General features: G+C 35.4%; 1 protein-coding gene across 1 annotated transcript in view; it reads right to left on the reverse strand.

The window, feature by feature from the left end:
- The window catches only part of Pde3b (phosphodiesterase 3B), a 214,806-nt gene that overhangs the window by 85,367 nt on the left and 103,994 nt on the right, over positions 1 to 25,445 (reverse strand). The window contains exons 2-4 of the mRNA XM_046438001.2: positions 8,025 to 8,075; positions 3,712 to 3,960; positions 810 to 949 (exon numbers count right to left, since the gene is read on the reverse strand). Coding sequence (XP_046293957.1) covers positions 810 to 949; positions 3,712 to 3,960; positions 8,025 to 8,075 — 440 coding nt within the window. The remainder of the gene's footprint in view (positions 1 to 809; positions 950 to 3,711; positions 3,961 to 8,024; positions 8,076 to 25,445) is intronic.

Below are 25,445 nucleotides of genomic sequence, written 5' to 3' on the forward strand. Positions count from 1 at the left end.
ATCTACTGTTTCAAATGTGAAACTATACAGCTCAAACTAAAGTACAACACATGACCCAAAGTAACAGAGTGGTGTAACACTGCATTTATAGAAATTTCAATTTTATTAGCATAGTTAACTGACTAAAGAGTCCATGCAAGAGATCAATACCTTTCCTGGCTTTCAGAAAAATATTGAATTCTTTGTTATGAAAGTAAATGACATTTACATTCAAAAGATTTTAATTCCTGCAATTTTTCCAGCCTCATTTAGTTGTAGTCACTGAAACCTTTACTTTATAGGATTAGCGCTGTTTTATCACAAGTAAATTCTCAACAGACTACAGAACATATTAGTACTCACAGCCACCAATAGAAACAGGGTTCAAAGAGTCTTGCTATATTAACCTAGCAACTGTGATGAGCCTGGGGAACATGATCATCCTTTCACAAACCAGTACCTCTGTTGGTCTAACTTTGCATACTATACACTGGATTGCTATCTGCCCCTCTAACGGCCATCTTCACCCATTTAAAAGCTGTCCTAGTACCCTGTCCTAAATTGACCCTAGTTTTCCTAAAATAAATCACTGACCCATGTTCTTAAGGCTCCAGCATGCTTTGTATCTGACCTATCTTATGTTTTGAGAGAGGGCTTGTCAGCTTCTTTGTAAGAATTGGTTTCTTGACTATACCTATGATTATAGCCTATGTTATCCTACACCTAAAATGCTTCAACCATTCCTTTCTGCTTTTAAAAATATTTCAAACTTTATTTTCAAAAACAAAGTATATGCTTTAAGTTTCTTTAAAAGATTCTGAGGATTTTACCTTGAAATGCCAAATTCTTGGTGAGGTCTTTTGCCATTACTGCGTTCCCACCTTGAAGACTGCTCAATAGGTAGCAATCCTGAAGTTCCTGAGCTCCTTCTCAGCTGTGGAGTTGGTAAGCTATTCCTACTACTTAGACCCTGTTAAATAATTTAATAATTGTTAAACTTGTCATGCTTTTACATGCTGCATGTGGAAAAAATGATGGCACGTAAAAATATCAACACAAAAGTATATTTTTAACACGTATAGGAGAAAGTAAAAATTTCATTCTGAAAAATCTATCCAAATTTCACATTCTATACTGTTGGTCTATTTTTCTTCCTCCCACTAAAAAAAAAAAAAAAACAATTCCTGAACTCCTTGCAATTTAAACTAGATTTTTTTCCATTTGCACATTTCACTCTTAAAGAAAAAAAAATGGAAATTGGAAATTTGGAAATTTAAAAGTGGATATGGAAGATTGACCTGAAAAATCAACTTCAGAGGAGAAGTTTAGAATCAGAGATGTCCAGTCCTAAAGCCCAAAACTTTTAGATTTTCAGTACAAAGGGCATTTATACCCTGTATAATTATTATGTTTAAAATGTTTCCAGTAAACCAATAAACTTTTCCACATAGAAAACATAGTAACAAACATAATACTGCTATGATTTTTTAAAAAAAAATTTTATTAGTTTGCTATGATATTTTTTTACTTTAAATGTTCACAGCCTCTATTTATTTATTTCTTAGTTGTAGATGGACACCACCCCTTTATTTATCCATTTATTTATTTATTTACTTACTTATTTACTTAGTGGTGCTGAGAATCAAACCCCATGCCTCACACATTCTAGGCAGACACTCTACCACTGAGTCACAAACCTCAGCCTTATAATTTTTATGATTAAGGTTTTAAAAAATTATTATTTTTTAAAAGTACTATCAGGAGCAATAAATGTCAATAGAAAATGCAAAGAACAAGCAACACATAATGTGAAGACTAACTCAAGAATACATTAATGAATTATTTTATTGATTGACTCTATCCCTTTTAAATGTTGTGATTAACCTTTTTCTTATGAGGTAGAATGCTAAATAAATAAATAAAGTTACATAATTAAGTTCCACTGTTAAGAGAGTTCTGCAGGCACGACTATATGAACTTTAGAAATAAAAGAATCAAGGACTGGGGATGTGGCTCAAGCGGTAGCGCGCTCGCCTGGCATGTGTCCGGCCCGGGTTCAATCCTCAGCGCCACATACAAACAAAGATGTTGTGTCTGCCGAGAACTGAAAAAAAATAAATATTAAAAAAATTCTCTCTCTCTCTCTCTCTCTCTCTCTCTTTAAAAAAAAGAAAAAAGAAAAGAAATAAAAGAATCAGCTGGGAACTGTGGTGCACGCCTATAATCCTAGCAGCTTCAGAGGCTGAGGAAAGAGGATCGCAAGTTCAAAGCCAGTCTCAGTAACTCTGTGAGGCCCTAAGCAACTTAGCGAGACCCTGTCTCAAAATAAAAAATTTTAAGAAGGGCTGTTGGGGTTGGGTTGTGGCTCAGCATTAGAGCACTTGCCTAGCATGTGCAAGGCCCTGTGTTTGAACCTCAGCACCACATAACAATAAATAAACAAAATAAAGGTACTGTGTACGACTAAAAAATAAATATTAAAAAAAAAAGGGGGCTGGGAATGTGGCACAGTGGTTAACAGCTCCTGGATTCAATCTCTGGTACCTAAATAAATAAATAAATAAGTAAATAAAAGAATCACATAACTACTCATGATCCAGAGAGTAATCAATAATTTTCAAATCCTTTCACTCTAATTCTGCTCACTAAGCTTTTCAGCGTTTCTAAACTCTAATGCTGAGATCTGAACAAAGTGAAATTATCTGATCAAAATTGCTCCAAAAACTGTGTTTACCTTTTTCTAAGTTCTATTCCACTACTAGAATTGACAAATTAACAAATTTTAATTTTATCCTCTCTGAGTTTTCTTACTTATAGGGTAAATTAGCTGAACTAAGATAATCCCTAAATGTTTCTAATTTTATGGTTTTAGATAATGGTAAAGATCCCGATAATAATCAAATAAAACAAATAAAAGCACTCTGAAAAAGCATAACATATACCTATTTAGAATAGTAATATTATTTCTTAAAGGAAATCCTATTTTGTAGTACTGATAAACAGAAATTAATTCCGTATCTAATAATGGAAAAATCAGTACCTCTTGGTTTATAGCAATCTCCAGTGGGTTAAATGGGTGAGGGAGAAACAGCATTCATGAAAATTATTTTTAAGTAACACTGTGTAATTCATAAAATGAATATTGGAATGATCATTTATGGTTTGGGGTTCAAAAGAACAATTTCTGGATTCTAAAGACAACAGATTAATATGAGTTTGTTATACAAGCCCAGAAATAAATGTTTATTGTTCATACTTCTTAACAACAATAGCAATAATAATATACATACAAGCTCTATCTCCTAATTATACCAATATTATTTTAAAAAACCTAAATATTCATCTAGAATTATTTGAGTTTATAAAACTTCATATAAAGTCCCAAGCTGGTCAATAAAAGGTAAAAAAGGTTGATCCTTCAAAAGGAAATTGTATATAATATAACTTTAAAAGAAGCAGTTTTAGCCAGGTGCAATGGCATGCACCTATAATCCCAGTGGGTTGGGAGGCTGAGACAGGAGAATTAGGAGTTCAAAGATTCTCTCAGCAATAGAGAGGCACTAAGCACCTCAGTGAGACCCTGTCTCTAAATAAAACACAAAATAAGGCTGGGTATATGGCTCAGTGGTTGAGTGCCCCTGAGTTCAATCCCCTTCCCCTCCCAAAAAAGAAGAAATTTTAATGTGAAAATATCATTCAATGTTATCAATAGGATTAAAATTGTATTTTAACCTTGTGAAGTTTTCGATCTCCTTTCTCAGTTGGATCCTCTATTTCAGAGCAGGGGTAAAATCCAGGAAATGGTGTGAGAGGATTAATCTTTGGCCTACAAGACCCAGAAAATGCACCCATCAAGCTACTGATACTTCGTAGGGAAGAAATGACTTGTGGAGGAAGGCTTGGGTCACTCAGAAGATCTGACACCATATTTCGAGCCTCATTTAGCACTGAAAGATCAACTCCACTTCCACCTCCAGAATTCTAGAAAAGAAAAGAGTAAAATTATGTATTTTTTACACAAAAAAACTTAACATTTAAGAAAACTAACTCTACTCTAAATCAACGTCTATTTCATAATGCATAAGTAATTTAATCCTATTAAATATATACTTTCATTCATTTGAATGACATAAATGGTATATAATAAGTGGTATGATTCTAATTTAAATTTTTTGATATATGCTACAATACTACAGACACTATAAGCTTTAATTTTTTATTTTTCATGAGCTTACCTCATTTTAATGGAATGCATTACTACTGATTTACTTTATAATTAGTATAGAACTAAATCTATATTTACTTTGTTTATAATTTATACATTTCATTAATTTATGAACAATTTTCTTTCTTTTTTACCAAAATTTATTTTGAACATATAAATCATTTCTTTCATTTACCTTATTCACTTAAGAAGCCATTTAGCGTAGGAATAGCTTTATTGCAAAGCTTCCAGAGTTTGAAATCTAGACTTCAATCCTGTGTGACCTTGAACAAATTATTTAACATCTGAACATTATTTAGTTTCTTCAATGCAAAATGGAGGTAAAAGCATTTACTCTTAAGGGCTGATGTGAGAATTAAATATGATAAACATGTCAAACACATAAGGCATTTACTAATGTATTTGAAGTGTAACAATAAATAGTATTACTACTATTAACATTATGGTAAACATAAGATAAAATTTCCAAAAATTGGTGTGAAAGTTCATAAGAGAAAAGTTTAAGCTGAATGATTATGAGAAATTTTATGGAAGGGGTAGTCTTTCAGCTGAGCCCTAAAACTGTGGTAGGATTTTGTTTATAAATATTAGGGGAAAGTAATTTTTTATAGTAAAACTGAAGAAAAATGTATTGGGTAAGCTCATTACATAAGAAGGGGGCACATAAATAAAGGTACAAAAGTGGAAATATAGGCAATATGAAATTGCTGAAGAACAGGCTACATAAAATAACAATAAAAAAATAAGCGTACAAAGGCACAAATTTTTGAGACCACTAGACTCCAAGCTAAGTAATGAAGGGTCATACAGGTTTTGAGCAGGCTAAAAAGAAAAATGCAGGAAAAAGGAAGTGATGGAAAGGCAATGCAATTTTAGAGAGTGTAGTCAGGGGATGCCTCACTTTGAATTTATGTCAAGACCTGATGAGATATGAAACAAGCATTGTACACAGACAGGCTAGCAAGTGTGAAGATCCAGAAGCAGAATCCTGCCTGGCTTTGTTGAGAAACAACACAGAGGCCAGTACAGCTGGAACAGAGTAAATGAAGGAAAAAGTAATAGAAGATCAGTGGAAGGGGCAAAAAGAAATAAAGAAAGGGACATTTTGTGTGAGTTCTTTTAAGTCTGTGACAAGGATTTTCACTTTTATTGTAGGTGAAATAAGAGAAATGCACATAACAGACATATCAAACTAAATATTTGAATTATTTAATATAATTTTAAAAGTTGAACTTAAATTCCTATTTCTCATTGACTTATATTTGACAAAATCTTGATTTTGGACAGAAAGCTAAGCATAGTTTTTACATTTTAAATGGTTATTAAAGAAGGAGCAAAGAGGAGGAGCAGAAAGGAACAAAAGAGGGAAAAAGGAAGAGGAACAGTTTCAGTGGTGGCAGTGGCCATGCCTTGCCTTAATGTTAAAATACCTGCTCTCTTATCCTTCATAGAAAAAAAAATTTTGACTAGAAAGCTGAAATAAAATACTAATAGCAAACATTTCAAGGTAACATAGCACGATCAAGCATCAGGGTTTAAAAAGTCTAGAACCAGAGCTAAGATAAAAGTGAACCCTGGGCTGGGGTCGTGACTCAGTGGCAGAGCACTCACCTGGCATGTGTGAGGCACTGGGTTCAATCCTCAGTACCACATACCAATAAATAATTTAAAAAAAATTTTTTTAAAAAGTGAACCCAACATTCTGTACTACTTTTTCCCTCAAGGAATTGGCACAGGGCAGACAGGCTGAGAAGCAAAGCAGTCAAGAAGCTAGGAAACAGAGTAGAGCTCTCAGTAGTCTCAAGGGGCTAGGAAAACAAATTTGGAGTTCACAGGATCAAGGCAGGGACAACCTGAAAGGCTAAGCAAGATCCAGACTAATGAAAAAAAAGAAGTAAGTTTAAATTCCTAAGTGCTTTTCCCCTGAGGGAATTTGCAAAGTTATAAGAAGAGGGGCTAAGAGATGGAGAAACCAAACCCAGTAGAATTTCTCAAAAGATCTCTATTTTGAAAGTAAAAGAGCTTCCAAAATCAGAACTGAATCAACTGGATAACCATGGATGGGGGGCGGGGGGACGACTATCATTAGCTACCTATCACACTATAAAAATACCAACAAACTTAACTGAAAAATTAATTCCAACTGCATTACAGATCTAAAGATGAAAAGTAAAACAAGAAAATTTCTAGAAGGTAACACAGAAGAAAAACTTCATGACCTTGGGAGCAGAGATCTTAAATAGAACACCGAACAAGCAAGGAACAGTGAAGTGAACTTATAGTCCCAAGCTACTTGGAAAGCTCAGCAAGGAGGAAGCACTTGAGTCTAGGCATTAGAGGCCAGCCCAGGCAACTTAGAGATTCCAGCTCTTACAAAACAAGAAGGGAGAAAGAAGGAAGGTAGGGGGAGGAAAGCAGGGAGAGGGGAGGTGAAAGAGGAGGAGGGGGAGAAGGAACAACATAAGAATCACAAACCAAAAAGGAAATGCCTAACAAATTAGCTCTCTATTAAAAGATGGAATATCTTTATCAAAAGATACCATAAAAAGGCCACAGACCTGAAGAAATCTTTAATCAACACAGATTACATATATATGTATATATATATGTATGTATGTATATGTATATATGTATTGTATACACATATACACTCGGTCCAGAATAAAGTAAAAGAAAACTGGACAAAAGTCTTGAGCTAGCAATCAACTCCAAAATAGATAGCCAACCAAAAGAGTATTGAGAGTATCTCAGAATCATTACTTACAAGAGAAAAATCTGAAAATAAAACAAATGTCTGCCTACCTACACAACAAATAAATAATTGTAATATATTCATTCAATGACGTGCTATATAGAATATATATGAATAGATTGCTTCTTCACGCAATAATATTAATTAATCTCACAGATTTTTTTTTTTCTGAAAAGAAAGAAGTAGAACAAATACATGCAACCAGAGGCTTGGGATGCTGAGGCAGGAAGATATCGAGTTCAAAGTCAGCCTCAGCAATGATGAGGTGCTAAGCAACTCAGTGAGACCCTGTCTCTAAATAAAATACAAAATAGGGCTGGGGATGTGGTTCAGTGGTTGAGTGCCCCTGAGTTCAATCCCCAATACCAAAAAAAAATAAAAATAAAAATAAAGAATACATGCAGCCACTTCCATTTACATAAAATTCAAAGACAGGAAAGACTAAGCTGTAAAGGCAGAAATCAGGATTGCTATAATGCTTGGGGGAAGCTAACGAGAATAAAAGTATAAGGGGGCTTTTGGGGCATAAGTGAGGGTTTTGGGATACCATAATTCTCCATTTCTTCAAATAGGTACTATTTAGATGGGATGTACAGCTTGTGGACATTCACTGAGCTGTACACTTTTCTGTATGTATAATTCAACAAAATGTTTACCAAAATATGAAAGGTGTTTTTACTTTCCTAATAAGATATTCTGCGATTTCTTTTGCTTCATCTCATATATGACCTTAACTCTGCTTTTGTTCTTTAGATCAGAACACCACATCAGAAAAGAAAAATAATCTCATCCTGAATATAGAAATATTAAATTATTCTGAGCCCAGGTTATATTAGCAACATTTTAAAAATATTTATGTAAGTTTGATTTCGTGTTTCCTTTTTTTCTTGTGTTTTTCCTGTTTGGGGTTGTTGTTTTTGTTTTTTAATTCACCTCAGTGAAGGCTTTTGCCAGTTTACTTCAGTTAAAGAAAATTTTATGGCACAGAAATCTCGTGAATGTAACTTCATTTTAAAAGTCAAAAGTTTCATTACAGATAGCAGTTATTAGGGGATCACTCATATTTACCTGGTAATGAGGCTTATACCACTGCTTCAAGTCCCAATCCCAAAGAATCATCTGGAAAAAAAAATTCATTTGGTTACCAAACAGAAATAAATGAACAAATATGTGTAAAGACAAATTTTAGTCTCCTTAATTATAGCTATCTCAAATAACTTAAAATAACTTTAAAGTAAAATATAAATCCAATATTACATCCAATCACTAAATACAAAAGAAAAATTGAATATCATCAAACTTTTCTTCCCCTCCCCACCCTCTGCAAAGTCTTATCCATCATCTTAAAACCAGTGTCAAGGGGTGGAGCTATTTCTTAACAAGGCATTTTTGTGAAAAGCACTTTAAAAATCTTGTTGTATTTGGGGTTAGATTAAGTACAAAAGAGTAAATTTATAAAAATAATACACACCCCTTCTAATATGCAGATAAGTAATGGCTGCTTGCCGGTTTGTCTCCTTTTTAGGCTATCAATGGTAACTTCTTAGCCCCAGACTAGTTTTATCCTTCCTTTCTTCGTAAGAGGCTTTCTGGCTGATTCCCTTTCAAAGATAGTTGTTACTACACTCAAGGAGACTTTAATTTAGTAGGTTACAATTGCCACCTACTATTAATCCTAAATTTCTTTGAGGTTTATTGAGTTAATAAATAAGTCTCAACCTTTTGCTTAATTCATTTTACTTGCTATTTTCTAGTTTTGGACCTTACTCGAATATCAGACTATTTAATTTATAATACAATCATTATTTCTATACATTGAAACATTTGTTTCTTGTCCTTGGTTTTAAATCTTTTGGTTGGAAAAAGTCTTTAAGTGTTACCTATTCTATCATTGGTCCAATATTTTATCAGGATTTGAAAAAACTAAAAGGAACATAAAAATATTTCAGACTTTGCAAGCCATATAAGGTCTCTATGGCATTTTCTTTGTTTTTGTGTTTCTTTTATACTTTATAAGTTTTTTTTTTTTTTTTTTTTTTAATTCTTAGCTCCAGGATCATGTAAAAACAGGCTGCTGGCAGAATTTTGTCAGTAGGCTATAATATGCTAACTCTTATTTTAGCTAGTATACTCAAAATTATTCAAAAAATTGTCAATCATTATCACCATCTCCTTGTCCACACCTTGAAGAAGAGTAATCACTTTCTTTTCAATAAAGAGAAATCCATTTCTTTCCAAAGAAAATCAAGACATTCTACATCCACTTACTAAATTCATGAACCAGTATCCACAAAATAGTTACACTGTAGCTACAAAATATGTTATATTTTAGCAGACTTACTAAATTTACTCATTAAATTTATTTCATATGACCATAAATATGGTCCTTATATAATTATTTCGGGTTGTGATTTGATCAGCATACAATCCAGATTCTAGACAAACTCTTTAGGGAAGCTTAAGATGTTCATAGCTTCCTAAAAATACACTAAGGTTAATAAATAACTTACAATCCCTAAGATTCTTTTGTACTTGATATGCTATTACCCATTTCTCCATGCTATTTGTCTACAACTGGCTCTTTAGACTCAACTGGAATATTTTACTTCTGTCTATACTTTAGCTTGTCAAAATTTATTTGGAGATTGAGGAAGTCTACAAAAGCTTATTCATCTTCCTCCCATCATCAAAACATTTGTAAATCTGAGTTTTCTCAAATTCACTAATAATAGTCTAAAATAGACAGGAGTGAACTCTGAGGTTTATGATATGTCACTAAAAATTACCCATGAGATTGGCATCAAGTCAATAATTTGTATTCTAAATCTATTTCTGTATTTCTTCCACAAGGATATCATCAAACAGATGCAGTAATCTAAACATTAAGATTATTTTTTGCTAATTCAAGCATACCTCTAATAGGATACTGTAATACTGAATTGTCTTCTTATCTCTCCACTTCCTTGATTCATGACTAAATAAACATTGCTTTTAAAATATTTGCACTCTACTAACAAGAGACATATTTGTATTTATACATTCCTCAATGGGAGTGCCACCACTCCAAGCAGGTGAATTTTGACAATTAAAATAATGTTTAGCCCTCCAAAGGCCACAATACATAAACAGATACATTGCACATGAAGAAATAAATCAAAATTTATTATTTATCATTATTATTATTATTTGTTATTAAAATTTCATGGAGAGGGATGGGTCAACAGGGAAAAGATGTTCAAAGAGCTCCTGGTTGAGGCGTGGGAATTACAAAGAAAAGAGGTTGAAAAACACTGATATAAAGGAATCTGCTGATAAATTAAAAAAGCAATCCCATTTTAGCTTACATTCTAAAAACATTCCCCAAAGCATTTCAAGGCTGCCTACACAAAAGGGGCTGCTAACATGAGAAGTAATGTATACTCTATTTCAACTGTAATCTTAGAGGTCTACAAAACTTCACAATTTTCAATGCTTTTTTCTCTCCACTTACTCTCTTTTTATGCTTTTATTAGTCCATTATAGTTATACATAATAGCTGGGTTCATTTTGATGTAATCAAACATGAATGGAATTTAATCTTGTTCCATTTCAGTCCCTCTATTTACTTGTTTTAGATCTCTCTACTATTTTCTGTAGAAAATGTAGACTTGTTGTATAATATATCTCTTAATAAATTCACTCCTTCTAGCCCTTTCTCCGACTATGGTTTTCTCCCATTTATATTTGTTAAGTTGGTTTTAAATCAGCTCTTAAGCAGCAGCTCACTCTTATTTGCAGTCACTTTCTACAGGATCAAAATTATGTCACCCAAAATCAGTAGGATTAGGCTAAAATTTCCTTCATAGCAAGAATTAAAAATAGACACAGTGAAAACCACAAAGAGCTGGCAAACAAACCTCCTTCTAAGTAATTTGAACTAGAATATCAAAATGATTTTGAGAAAATGAAAATTTCTGCAAAAAAAAAAAAAAAAAAGAAAGAAAGAAAGAAAGAAAATGAATGGCCCAGGAATTCCAGTTAGGTATATTCTTATAGCAGCATTATGGCCCACAAAATCATAAATATAGAAATTAAGAGTAAAAACTTAGATAATATGCCAGCATAATGGCTGACTAGAGGTGCCCAGCAAGATTTCCTACACAATAAAAAGACCAAAATGTGCAAAAGACAACAACTCCAACTCCCATTGAAGTGTTTGAGACAAAATGTTGGGATGTGGCAGAATTCTGCACAGAAAGGAGACTCAAGGTGTTCTTATAAAGATGGTAACGAAGCACACATCATCTACTATTCCATATTTCCAGTCAAGACCAACCCTGAATCAAGAGAGATTTCACACAGAATAAAGTAAGCAGAAGATCCATAGAAGACCCAATAATGCCACAGACACCTGAAAAAAAAAAAAAAAAAAAAAAAAAAAACAAAGAAAGCCACACCACGAATCAAACAAATGTTACCATTCATTATTGATATACCTGAAGGAGAAAAGAGGGGGAAAAGGCATAGAAATCCCATTCAATAAAATAATAGCCGAAAACATACAAATCTTCAGAAAGATATGAACATCTAGGTCTAGAAAGTTCAAAGGACCTCAAATAGATTTGGCCAGAAAAGCCCCTCTGTGAGGCATATTAAAGTCAAACTGTTAAAAGTCCAAAAACAGTAGGAGAGAAGTGTCAAATGACATATAAGGGAATTCCTACTAAACCAATAGCAGACTTCTCTCTAGAAACCTTACGAACCAAGGAGAGACTAGGGTAATATATGCAATGTCCTGGAAGCAAAGAATTACCAACCAATAATGTTATATCCAGAAAATTTACCCTTCAGAAATGAAAAAGAAATCAAATCTAAGAAAAAAATTGAGGAAATTTATTATCACCAGACTGACTTTACAAAAATACTAAGGAAGCCCTACAGTAGGGGTAAGAAATGATAACTACCATCATAAAAATATGCAAAAGTATAAAACTCCATAGTAGAGCAGATGCAGGGGAAAAAAAGAAAAATAACAGAATCAAGCATTAACAATACAGAATACTAAATTCACAAAGATGAATAAGAGAGAAAGAAATAAGGAAGAAAGGAAGGAAATGCAAAACAATGAGAAAATAACAATGACAGGCATATATCTTTACTTATCAATAATAATCTTGAATGTAAACGAATTAAATCTCCCAATTAAGTATTTAGACTGAATTGATAGGAAAAAAAAGACTAAATTGATAGACAAAGAAGGTCAGAAAGGGAATCAATTTAACCAGAGGAAATAATAATTATAAATATATATGCACCCAATTATATAAAGCCAGAGCACCAATTATATAAAGCAAACATTCTTAGATCTAAAGGGAGAGATAGTCTTTAATATAATAATAATAACAATAATAATAATAATAATAATAATAATAACAATAATAATAATAATAATAGGGGATATCTCAACTCCCCACTTTCATCAATGGACAGATCATCCATACAAAAAAAAAATCAACAAAGAAGCATAAAAACTGAACTATACTGTACACCAAATAGACCTAACAGCCATTTACAGAACATTTTTACCTAACAGCTGTGGAATACATATTCTTTTCATCAGTCAATGGGATGTTCTCCAAGGTAGACTATATGTTAGGCCACAAAACTTGTTGCCTAATATATAGGTTTTTTTTACAACAAATTTGTAAAACCTGAAATCATATCCCATATCTTTTCTGATAAGAATGAAATAAAACTAGAAATCAACAAGAACTTTACAAATTGTACAAGTACATAGAAATCGAATGAGGCAATCTTGAATGCCCAAGGAGTCAATGAAGAAATTGAAAGGGAAATTTTAAATTTTCTTGAAACAAATGAAAATGGGTTTGGAACTCCAAAACCTACATAATATAGAAAAGTATGACTAAGATCAAAGTGTATATCAATAATTACCCAAATAAAAAAAAGAAAGAGTTCAAATGAACAACCTAATGATGTAACTTAAGGAAGTAGAAAGTCAAGAACAAATTAAACCCAATATTAAGCAGAAGGAAAGAAATTACAGAGACAATAGAAGAAATAAATGAGTATAGACAGGCACAGTGGCACATACCTATAATCCCAGTGACTCAGGAGGCCAAGACAGGAAGATTGTAAGTTCAAAGCCAGCCTCAGAAATCTAGTGAGGCCCTAAGTCTCAAAATAATAATAAATAAATAATAGTAATACACAGTTAGGGATGTAGTACAGTGGTAAAATACCATTGGATTCACAATCTTCACTACCAAAAATAAAATATGAATACAGACTTAAAAAGAAAACCAATGAAATAAAGTATTGGTTTTTTAAAAAAGAAATCAACATCAATGAACTTTAAGCTAGACTAACCAAGAAAAAACTAGAACCCAAACAAATAAAATCAGAGATGAAAAAGGTGGTATTACAACCTATACTAAAGAAATACAAAGGGGATCTATTATAGGACTATTAGGGATCCATTAGGACTATCTATTAGAGACTATTATGATCAATTATACACCAAAAACGTACCAAAATTGAGCCATAAGGACACAGAAAACCTAAGCAGACCAAAAAAAATCTGAAATTTGGTTAGTAAGAAAAATTTCCCAACAAAGAAAAGACTAGTATTAGATGGCTTCACCACTGGCAGTGGCAAATTTACACTTTTCAAAATCTTTTAAAAATTCTTCTTTAAAAGAAGAACTAATGACAAAATGTAATACTTCACATCAACATAATAAAGAACAAAACCCATATGATCACTTCAATAGATGCAGAAAAGCATTCAATAAAATTCAATATTCCTTCATGATAAAAGTACTCAAAAATTAGGTATAGAAGGAACATACCTCAAACACAATGAAGGCTATGTATGCCAAACCCATGATGAACACCATATTGAATGAGGAAAAGCTTAAAGTGTTTCCTTTACGATCAGGAGCAAGTCAAGGATGCCTACTTTCCCCGCTTGATTCAACACAATACTGGACGCCTTAGCAACAGCAATAGGCAAGAGAAAAAAAGTAAAGTCCATCCAAACAGGAAAAGAGGAAGTCAAATTATACCTGCTAGTAGATGACATGTTTTTTTTATTGGACATGGCAGGTTCCAGAGCATGTTTGTACTTTTTTTTTTTTTTTTTTTTTTTTTTTAATTTTTTATTGTGGGTTGTTCAAAACATTACAAATTTCTTGACATATCATATTCCACACTTTGATTCTAGTGGGTTATGAACTCCCACCTTCACCCCATACACAGATTGCAGATTCACATCAGTTACACATCCATTGATTTACATATTGCCATACTAGTGTCTGTTGTGCTCCGCTGCCTTTCCCATCATCCACCCTCCCCCCTCCCCACCTCTCCCCTCCCCTCCCCTCCTCTCTCTCTACCCCCTCCACTGTATAACCCTGAGGGTCTCTTTCCATTACCGTGCAATTTACCTTCTCTCTCCCTTTCCCTCCCACCTCTCATCCCTGTTAAATGTTAATCTTCTTCTCCTGTTCTTCGTCCCTACTCTGTTCTTAGTTACTTTCCTTATATCAAAGAAGACATTTGGCATTTGTTTTTTAGGGATTGGCTAGCTTCACTTAGCATAATCTGCTCTAATGCCATCCATTTCCCTGTAAATTCTATGATTTTGTCATTTTTTAATGCAGAGTAATACTCCATTGTGTATAAATGCCACATTTTTTTTATCCATTCGTCTATTGAAGGGCATCTAGGTTGGTTCCACAGTCTTGCTATTGTGAACTGTGCTGCTATGAACATCGATGTAGCAGTGTCCCTGTAGCATGCTCTTTTTAGGTCTTTAGGGAATAGACCAAGAAGGGGAATAGCTGGGTCAAATGGTGGCTCCATTCCCAGCTTTCCAAGAACTCTCCATACTGCTTTCCAAATTGGCTGCACCAATCTGCAGTCCCACCAGCAATGTACAAGTGTACCCTTTTCCCCACATCCTCGCCAGCACTTGTTGTTGTTTGACTTCCTAATGGCTGCCAATCTTACTGGAGTGAGATGGTATCTTAGGGTGGTTTTGATTTGCATTTCTCTGACAGCTAGAGATGTTGAGCATTTTTTCATGTACTTGTTGATTGACTGTATGTCCTCCTCTGTGAAGTGTCTGTTCAGGTCCTTGGCCCATTTGTTGATTGGGTTGTTTGTTCTCTTATTGTCTAATTTTTTGAGTTCTTTGTATACTCTGGATATTAGGGCTCTATCTGAAGTGTGAGGAGTAAAGATTTGTTCCCAGGATGTAGGCTCCCTATTTACCTCTCTTATTGTTTCTTTTGCTGAGAAAAAACTTCTTAGTTTGAGTAAGTCCCATTTGTTGATTCTAGTTATTAACTTTTGTGCTATGGGTGTCCTATTGAGGAATTTGGAGCCCGACCCCACTGACTGTAGATCGTAGCCAACTTTTTCTTCTATCAGACGGCGCGTCTCTGATTTGATATCAAGTTCCTTGATCCATTTTGAATTCACTTTTGTGCATGGCGAGAGAAAGGGATTCAGTTTCATTTTGTTGCATATGGATTTCCAGTTTTCCCAGCACCATTTGTTGAAGATGCTATCCTTCCTCCATTGCATGCTTTTAGCCCCTTTATCAAATATAAGATAGTTGTAGTTTTGTGGATTGGTTTCTGTGTCCTCTATTCTGTACCATTGGTCCACCCGCCTGTTTTGGTACCAGTACCATGCTGTTTTTGTTACTATTGCTCTGTAGTATAGTTTGAAGTCTGGTATCGCTATACCGCCTGATTCACACTTCTTGCTTAGCATTGTTTTTGCTATTCTGGGTCTTTTATTTTTCCATATGAATTTCATGATTGCTTTCTCTATTTCTACAAGAAATGCCATTGGGATTTTGATTGGCATTGCATTAAACCTATAGAGAACTTTTGGTAATATCGCCATTTTGATGATGTTAGATCTGCCTATCCATGAACAGGGTATATTTTTCCATCTTCTAAGATCTTCTTCTATTTCTCTCTTTAGGGTTCTGTAGTTTTCATTGTATAAGTCTTTCACCTCTTTTGTTAGGTTGATTCCCAAGTATTTTATTTTTTTTGAAGATATTTTGAATGGAGTGGTTGTCCTCATTTCCATTTCAGAGGATTTGTCGCTGATATACAGGAATGCCTTTGATTTATGCGTGTTGATTTTAAATCCTGCCACTTTGCTGAATTCATTTATTAGCTCTAATAGTTTCTTTGTAGAGCCTTTTGGGTCTGCTAGATATAGAATCATATCATCTGCAAATAGTGATAATTTAAGTTCTTCTTTTCCTATTTTTATGCCTTTAATTTCTTTCGTCTGTCTAATTGCTCTGGCCAGTGTTTCGAGAACTATGTTGAAGAGAAGTGGAGAGAGAGGGCATCCCTGTCTTGTTCCAGATTTTAGAGGGAATGCCTTCAGTTTTTCTCCATTCAGAATAATGCTAGCCTGAGGCTTAGCATAGATTGCTTTTACAATATTGAGGTATGTTCCTGTTATCCCTAGTTTTTCTAGAGTTTTGAACATAAAGGGATGCTGTACTTTGTCAAATGCTTTTTCCGCATCTATCGAGATGATCATATGGTTCTTATTTTTAAGTCTATTGATGTGGTGAATAACATTTATTGATTTCCGTATATTGAACCAGCCTTGCATCCCAGGGATGAATCCTACTTGATCATGGTGTACAATTTTTTTTATATGTTTTTTGTATCCGATTCGCCAGAATTTTATTGAGGATTTTTGCATCTAGGTTCATTAGAGATATTGGTCTGTAGTTTTCTTTCTTTGAAGTGTCTTTGTCTGGTTTAGGTATCAGGGTGATGTTGGCCTCATAGAATGAATTTGGAAGTTCTCCCTCCTTTTCTATTTCCTGAAGTAGCTTGAAAAGTATTGGTATTAGTTCTTCTTTAAAGGTTTTGTAAAATTCTGCTGTATACCCATCGGGACCTGGGCTTTTCTTAGTTGGTAGTCTTTTGATGGTTTCTTCTATCTCCTCAATTGATATTGGTCTGTTTAGGTTTTCTATATCCTCCTGACTCAATCTGGGCAGATCATATGACTTAAGAAATTTATCTATGCCTTCACTATCTTCTAATTTATTGGAGTATAAGGATTCAAAATAGTTTTTGATTATCTTCTGTATTTCTGAAGTGTCTGTTGTGATATTGCCTTTTTCATCCCGTATGCTAGTAATTTGAGTTCTCTCTCTTCTTCTCTTCACTAGCATCGCTAAGGGTCTGTCGATTTTGTTTATTTTTTCAAAGAACCAACTTTTAGTTTTGTCAATTTTTTCAATTGTTTCTTTTGTTTCGATTTCATTAATTTCAGCTCTGATTTTAATTATTTCTTGCCTTCTACTTCTTTTGCTGTTGTTTTGCTCTTCTTTTTCAAGGATTTGGAGATGAAGTATGAGATCATTTATTTGTTGGTTTTTTCTTTTTTTAAGGAATGAACTCCAAGCAATGAATTTTCCTCTTAGAACTGCTTTCAATGTGTCCCATAGATTCCGATATGTTGTGTCTGTGTTTTCATTTATCTCTAAGAATTTTTTAATTTCCTCCTTGATGTCTTCTATAACCCATTGATCATTCAGTAACCTATTGTTCATTCTCCAATTGATGTATGCTTTTTCCTTCCTTCTTTTATCGTTGATTTTCAGTTTCATTCCATTATGATCAGATAAGATGCATGGTAATATCTCTACTCCTTTATATTGTCTAAGAGTTGCCCTGTGACATAATATATGATCTATTTTTGAGAAGGATCCATGTGCTGCTGAGAAAAAAGTGTAACTGCTTGATGTTGGGTGGTATACTCTATATATGTCAATTAGGTCTAGGTTATTAATAGTGTTATTGAGTTCTATAGTTTCCTTATTCAACTTTTGTTTGGAAGATCTGTCCAGTGGCGAGAGAGGTGTGTTGAAGTCTCCCATGATTATGGTGTGGTGGTCTATTAGACTCTTGAACTTGAGAAGAGTTTGTTTGACGAACATAGCTGCACCATTGTTTGGGGCATAAATATTTATGATTGTTATGTCTTGTTGGTGTATGGTTCCCTTAAGCAGTATGTAGTGTCCCTCTTTATCTCTTTTGATTAACTTTGGCTTGAAATCTATTTTATTTGATATGAGTATGGACACGCCTGCTTGTTTCCGAAGTCCATATGAGTGATATGATTTTTCCCAACCTTTCACCTTCAGCCTATGTATGTCTTTTCCTATCAAATGCGTCTCCTGTAGGCAGCATATTGTTGGGTCTTGTTTTGTGATCCATTCTACTAGCCTGTGTCTCTTAATTGGTGAGTTTAAGCCATTAACATTTAGGGTTATTATTGAGATATGGGTTGTTCTTCCAGCCATATTTGTTTATTTCTGTTACTAAACATTGTTTGTTTTCCTCTTTGATTGTTTCCCCCCCCCCTTTACTGTCCTACCTCCCACTGTTGGTTTTCATTGTTATTTTCCATTTCCTCTTCCTGTAATACTTTGGCTAGGATGTTTTGAAGAGATGGTTTTCTAGCTGCGAATTCTTTAAACTTTTGTTTATCGTGGAAGGTTTTAATTTCATTCTCCATCCTGAAGCTTAATTTCGCTGGATACACAATTCTTGGTTGGAACCCATTATCTTTCAGTGTTTGAAATATGTTATTCCAGGATCTTCTAGCTTTCAGAGTCTGTGTTGAAAGATCAGCTGTTATCCTGATTGGCTTGCCCCTAAATGTAATCTGCTTCCTTTCTCTTGTAGCTTTTAAAATTCTCTCCTTATTCTGTATGTTGGGCATCTTCATTATAATGTGTCTAGGTGTGGATCTCTTATGATTTTGCACATTCGGCGTCCTGTAGGCTTCTAGGATTTGGGATTCTGTCTCATTCTTCAAGTCTGGGAAGTTTTCTTGTATTATTTCATGGAATAGACTGCTCATTCCTTTGGTTTGGAGCTCTGTACCTTCCTGTATCCCAATGACTCTTAAGTTTGGTCTCTTAATGTTATCCCATATTTCTTGGATGTTCTGCTCATGGTTTCTTAACAGTCTTGCTGAGCTGTCTATGTTCTTTTCCAGTTGAAATACTTTGTCTTCATTGTCTGATGTTCTATCTTCTAAGTGTTCTACTCTGTTGGTAGTATTCTCCATTGAGTTTTTAAGTTGGTTTATTGCTTCCTGCATTTCTAGGATTTCTGATTGCTTGTTTTTTATAACCTCTATCTCCCTGTATAGTTGATCCTTTGCTTCCTGGATTTGTTTGCGTAATTCGTTGTCGAAGTGATCTTTCATTGTCTGATTTTGCTGTTTAATGTCTTCCTTGATACTCCAGATCATCTGAAGCATGTATATCCTGAATTCTTTATCTGACATTCCATCTGCTGCAGCTGTTACCTCTTCTAAAGTTGCGTTGACCTGCATTGCTTGTGGTCCTTTCTTTCCTTGTCTTTTCATACTGCTTGCGTATCTTTCCTGCAGGTGCGGGCGGCGGCTCTGCTCTCTCCTTATTCCAATTGGGGTGTCGTGGCTACCACGCCGGCAGGTCACTGGGCCTGTTCTGGGAGCTGGTGGCGGCTCTGTTCTGCCCCTACTCCAATTGGGGTGACGTGTCTGTCGTACCAGCAGGCCACTGGGCCTGTCCTGCTGGTCGGTCGCAGATCTGCCCACCTTTCGGGCACGAGTGGAGGCTCTGCTTTGCCCCTACTCCAATTGGGGTGTCGTGACTACCCCGCCTGCAGGATGCTGGGTCTGTTCCTGGCAAGGGAGGCGACTCTGCTCTGTCACTACTCCAATTAGGGTGGTATTTGTACCCCGCCGGCAGGCTCCTGGGCCTGATCCGCAGGTCTGTTGTAGGTCTGCCTACCTTGAAGGCGCGGGCGGCGGATCTGCCCTGCCCCTCCTACCACGCCTGCGGACCCCTGGGCCTGATCTGCAGGTTGATCACTGGTCTGCTCACCCTGCGGGCACGGGTGGCGGTTCCGCTCCACCCCCACTCCAATTGGGGTCACGTGACCACCACACCGGCAGGGCCTGATCCGGGCGTGGGATAAGGATCTGCTCTGCCCCTACTCGAGTTGGGGTGACGTGTGTACCACACTGGCAGGCCACTGGGCCTGACCCGCCAGGCTGTCACAGGTCTGTTTACCTTGCAAGCGCGAAGGGCGGCTCTGCCCTGCCCCTCCTACCACGCCCATGTACTACTGGGTCGTGGGTCTGCCCACCTGGCAGGTGTGGGTGGCGGCTCCGCTCCGCCCCCTCTCCAATTGGGGTCACGCGGTCACCACGCTGGCGAGCCGCTGGGCCTGCTCCGGGGGCTGGCGGCGGCCCGGCTCCTTCCCTCTGGCTCGAGGACAAATTGAGGAGACTCGGGTGACTGAGCCTCACCCCCCTTACCAGGAGACCAACTGCTTATGTCACCGCTGGTATTGATGAAGATCTCTCCTCCACCGCTTTCTGCTGACATCAGATCTCTGCCATGTTGGTATCCTATGCGAATGGCAGCATTTCGTTCCCCTTGCCAGGCAACCCAAGCAATGGGTGAGTCCTGACCTGCCCTCAGCAGGACCCGGACCGAGACACAGTTTCCGCGGGCTCCCAGCCCCGGTCCAGGGAAGTTCCGGGAGCCGGAACTCGGCCGCTCCGTGCTTGGTGTAAGCTCCTATAAGTGTAGGCTCCAAGAAGCAGCCCCCGCGGGCTCAGTTCCGGGAGCCGGAATTCGGCCGCCTAGTGTTTGGTGTATGCTCTGATAGTAGCAGGGTCCAAGAAGCAGCCTCCGCGGGCTCCGCAGCCCTGAGCCAGGGCGGTTCCGGGACGGTTCCGGGAGCCGGAACTCGGCCGCTCTGTGCTCGGTGTAAGCTCCTACAAGTGTGCATGTTTGTACTTAATAGGCCTGTAAAGAGAACTAATGACACTGGACAGAGGGGGAGATATCCAAAGTAGCAAAATCTTCAAGATTTTAAAGATTTTGGAGATATTGCTAAATGCCTCTGTAATATTAGAATGCATATTATTTTATATATATTATGTATACATAATTATATATTGTTAATTATATACAATATATTTATAATACAAATTTATGACTATATGTATAAATAAAATGTATATATGTAATATATACACAAAAATGTAAAATATATACATATAAAGCATATAAAAATACATATACACATTTATAATATTAGGAAGATTTTAAACTAGGAAACAGTAATAAGAATATTAGCCACTTTCGGACTGGGATTGTGGCTCAGAGGTAGAGCACTCGCCTAGCACACATAAGGCCCTGGGTTCGATCCTCAGCACCACATAAAAATAAAATATATTGTGTCCACCTATAACTAAAAAATATGCTAAAAAAAAAGAATATTAGCCACTTTGTATCAAATTACAATCTTTGAATCAACAGATTTTCCTCAATAGTCTGAAATATTTAGAGACAAATGGAAAAATTAAACACACACATATATATATTTCATAACTGTGAAATTAAAATTAATTCTGATTCCCACAGAAATCTCAATATTATCATCTTCATAACCACTATATTCTTATCAGCCAGGCAGGTACCCAAAGATCTGTTTATTCTTTAAAAGTCATCTTAGTTAAAGTACCATGTCTGAATATTATTAATATTTGTTAAATATGCATTTTAACTATATTATATTATATCCACCCAAATATGAAAGAACTTAAAAGTAGTTTTCTGAAGCCTAAGGTGTTGATAAATACAGTGATATATATCAGAATAAATGTTAAGTATAATTCAAGAACAGGACTCTACTATAAAAAGAACATTCATCTCTATGTGTGATAATATCCACAAGCACATGAAAACAAAAGTGTTATTAGGATACAATTATCTAAAAGCTGGATTTTTAAAAGATGGTTATCCATTCTCTTTATATTCATCTGCACATTGTCTACTTTGAAACTTTATCAAATAATGACAGGAAACACAAAAACCTCTTTGGTAAACCCAAAGAATTTTCTAGAAAAAAAAAAACAACATAATATTTTCTTAGTGAAGATTTTTGTTCCTAAAAGAGAAGAGACTAACAATCAAGGCACCAGATTCTGTGCTCCTCATAGCAAAAGCATATAATATAAAATATTACTGTGTAATAAAACTAGTCACACAAATGATAAACATTATGTTGAAAGAGAACAGATCAAAAATTTCCAAATGTATTTACCATTTGACACTTTGAGACATCACAGAATGGAAAAGACCTTATACAATGTAAAAGAGTAACTGCTGTTACATTTGTACACAGCAGATATTTTACTTTACTTCAAGATAAATACACTCATGTCCAAAGTCTAAATCATCTAGGTATTTATGCAATACACATAAGAAAAGATAGGCGGCAGCTTTTGTGCTTACCACTGAAAGAACCATATTATAAAAGGTGACTTTTCCTTTTCATAGTGGTAGAGGTACTGATATTGAATCCAGGGGTGCTCTATCACGGAGCTACATCCCCAGCCCCTCCCCTCTTTTCAAATATTTTTTTAGACTTTGATGGGCCTTATTTTATTCATTTATTTACATGCGGTGAGAATTGAACCCAGTGCCTCACACATACTAGGTGAGTGCTCTACCACTGAACCACAACCCTAGCTCCCCCAGCTCTTTTTATTTTGAGAAAGGGTCTAGGTTGCCCATGCTGGCCTTGAATATGTAAGCCTCCTGTCTTAATCTCCTAAATCACAGGGATTATAAATATGTGCCACAGCACCCAGCAACTTTTTCCTATTTAATGACTAATTTGTAAACTATAGTATAGACTGGGAAATGTCTGTTGGAATCAGTTCTATGAATGAATGAGTTATCTGTACCACAAGGAAGAACTTTTCAAAACACTGAGAGTGCTACACTAACTACAAATCTACACATTGCTTTTATTCACAGAAAAGAGACAATGGTTAAAACACATGTGCTAGACCATTTTTCAATGTTGAAGAAACAGCATAAGGGCTGGGATTGTGGCGTAGTGGTAGAGTGCTTGCCTAGCATGAGTAAGGCACTGGGTTCAGTTCTCAGTACTGTATATAAATAAACAAATAAAGTCCATTGACAACTAAATAAATATTAAAAAAAGAAAAAAGAAACAGCATAAATGTGGACTGCAGATAGCCAAGTGGTACAGTACATTCTGTATTATAAGACATCATTTAATGAAAGTATAAAATCTTAACCTGCTCTTCTTAGGAGCTTTCAGAATTATTTGTTTCCTTTTAAACTCAAATATAATACACTATTAGAGATTATTGTATCTTTTCACACACTGTGGTTAGATATTTAAAACTAATTTTAAGAAAAGTACTATTTTTTTCTAAGCAACATACAAGGTATATACTATTTTAAAAAAATGTTACTTGATAAAGTTCAACCCAAGACTGTGCATTTATTTAAATTGAACTTCTCTTTGTGGTTAAAACGCTGAATCCTGATAAAAGTTTCTGTTTGAATATGTTTGTAAGTCTAACATGCTTTACGGAGCTCTACAAAACCACCAAAACCACAGTGAATCATCAGCAGTACAACCAGGAGATGTTATCAGGTTCAATTACGTCAATGAGGTTTTAGTTCATTGTTCCCCATGTAGCCAAAAAGAAAAACATATATGTGTCCTCAAATCAAACTTACAGAACTGTTAAATTTATGTGCAATTTAAGAGAATACTTTTGATAGTAAAACTCTGAATTATCTTTTATAACATCCTGTACTCTCCTATTTTTTAATGTCATTTTACTTGAGCTTTATGTACAAACCTATGCTAATAAAACTGAATTTCAGCACTTGCAACTTTTTCCATTTCTATGCCAACTTAGGACCAATGAAGACAAACATTTAATTCTCTGTGTTTATTGAACAGAAAGCAAAAACATAAAAGGATAGTCAAAAAGTTAAATTAATTATAGTTAGTTTAGACTAAAATGCAAAGATAGTAACCTTGATCCCAATGAGACCAAGGAAGAACCCCATTTAGAAAAAATGAGAGCAGAACTAGTAATTTCTTGGAAACTAATCTCTTTACTATTCTTACTAATCAAGTAATATGATGATGTCCATGATGACTTACACTGCATTCTATGTGCCTACTTAACATATACTGTCTCCTTTAATCTTCACTGGAATTCTCTGTATTTCTGTAATTCTCAACCTTATTTCTCTACAGATTATACAACAAACTATTGAAAGTTACATGACTAGTAAGAGACAGAGAATTTAAATCCTCATCTGCTTACTTCTAAAGTTTTAAGGATTATTAGCCATAAATTACATGATGTATACTTATCATTTATTAAACAGTACCATATGTTACCAATGTGACAGGGTGCTTGACAGCATATGTGAAATCACAGCAATTTTGCAATTAGCCCCTCTATATATGAAGAAGTTGAGGCCTAGTGATTGTACTAATTACTTTACACTTGACTCCCAGATCCAGTTTTTGCTCTTCTCTGGACCCTGGGGAAGTTTAACCCTATGTATTCTGCATCATCTGAGTAACCCTGCAACATGTTTTTTCTTAAGTTTGGCCAATCTGAGCCAACAGCTGGAAACTGGAGTTTGGAGGAGAGAGAAAGCAAGGCTACTCCAATTCTCTGCGGTACCACTGTCTAGCAACAACTGTCTACTGCCCTCAAGACTACAGCTCTTACCAGGTGATCCTTTTTCGAACTTCAGCAAAACATCATTTCTACCCTTGTTCCTTCAGTCCCAGGTGAGGTTAACAGCTTTCCATAGTGATCTAACCTCTTGCCTATTCTCTTGATCCTAACAAAGGAGATTCTTCATTAAAATGTTCTTTTTTGAACCATCACTGAGTAAATTCTACATCTTACAGAGCCCCTAAGTAATACAGAGATTTGTTAACAAAATTCTTCCACATGTCAACTAACAAATGGCAGAGCTAGAATCTGAACAGTGGTTAATCTCCCTCCAATTTCATTACCTTTCACTATGATAGAAGGTAGTGATTTATACTGTCTATATGAGATTTTTCTTTTCACAAATGAAAAGTTTCTACCTAGACCTTGTTTTTACTTATCAGATCATCAAATTATTCTCTATTATCTATATAGATATACCCTGCATTTCATTCTGGTACTGCAGATGAACTGTGTGAGGTCTAGTCTACAACCATTCTTTCCACAGATGCAGATTTGACTCTACTAGTTATATATCACCAGAGATTCTCTGTTACAAGGTGGAACTATTACTGCACAGGGGAAAAACACTAGGCTCCACCATTCATTGTACTCTACAAATATCTGGAGTCTAATTGGAAGGATAATAGATTTTATTTAAAGTTAGCTTGAAGGAAGATAGAAGAAACTTTTATTTTCAAATGTCCATCTTCTGAGGGTCTGGGGCAAGGAAAGCTTTTGTAGGAAAGCTTTTACAAGAGGCAGCAAAGTGGGACAACAGGCAGGAAATCTAAAGATGCAGATTTAGTTAATCTGTGCTACACAGGCCAGGGCAGGGAACAGTTCCTA

This window comes from Marmota monax, unplaced genomic scaffold (assembly GCF_021218885.2).
Source record: "Marmota monax isolate L192 unplaced genomic scaffold, Marmota_monax_Labrador192_F-V1.1 WCK01_AAM20220418_F8-fsc00061, whole genome shotgun sequence".
NCBI classification, from domain to species: domain Eukaryota; kingdom Metazoa; phylum Chordata; class Mammalia; order Rodentia; family Sciuridae; genus Marmota; species Marmota monax.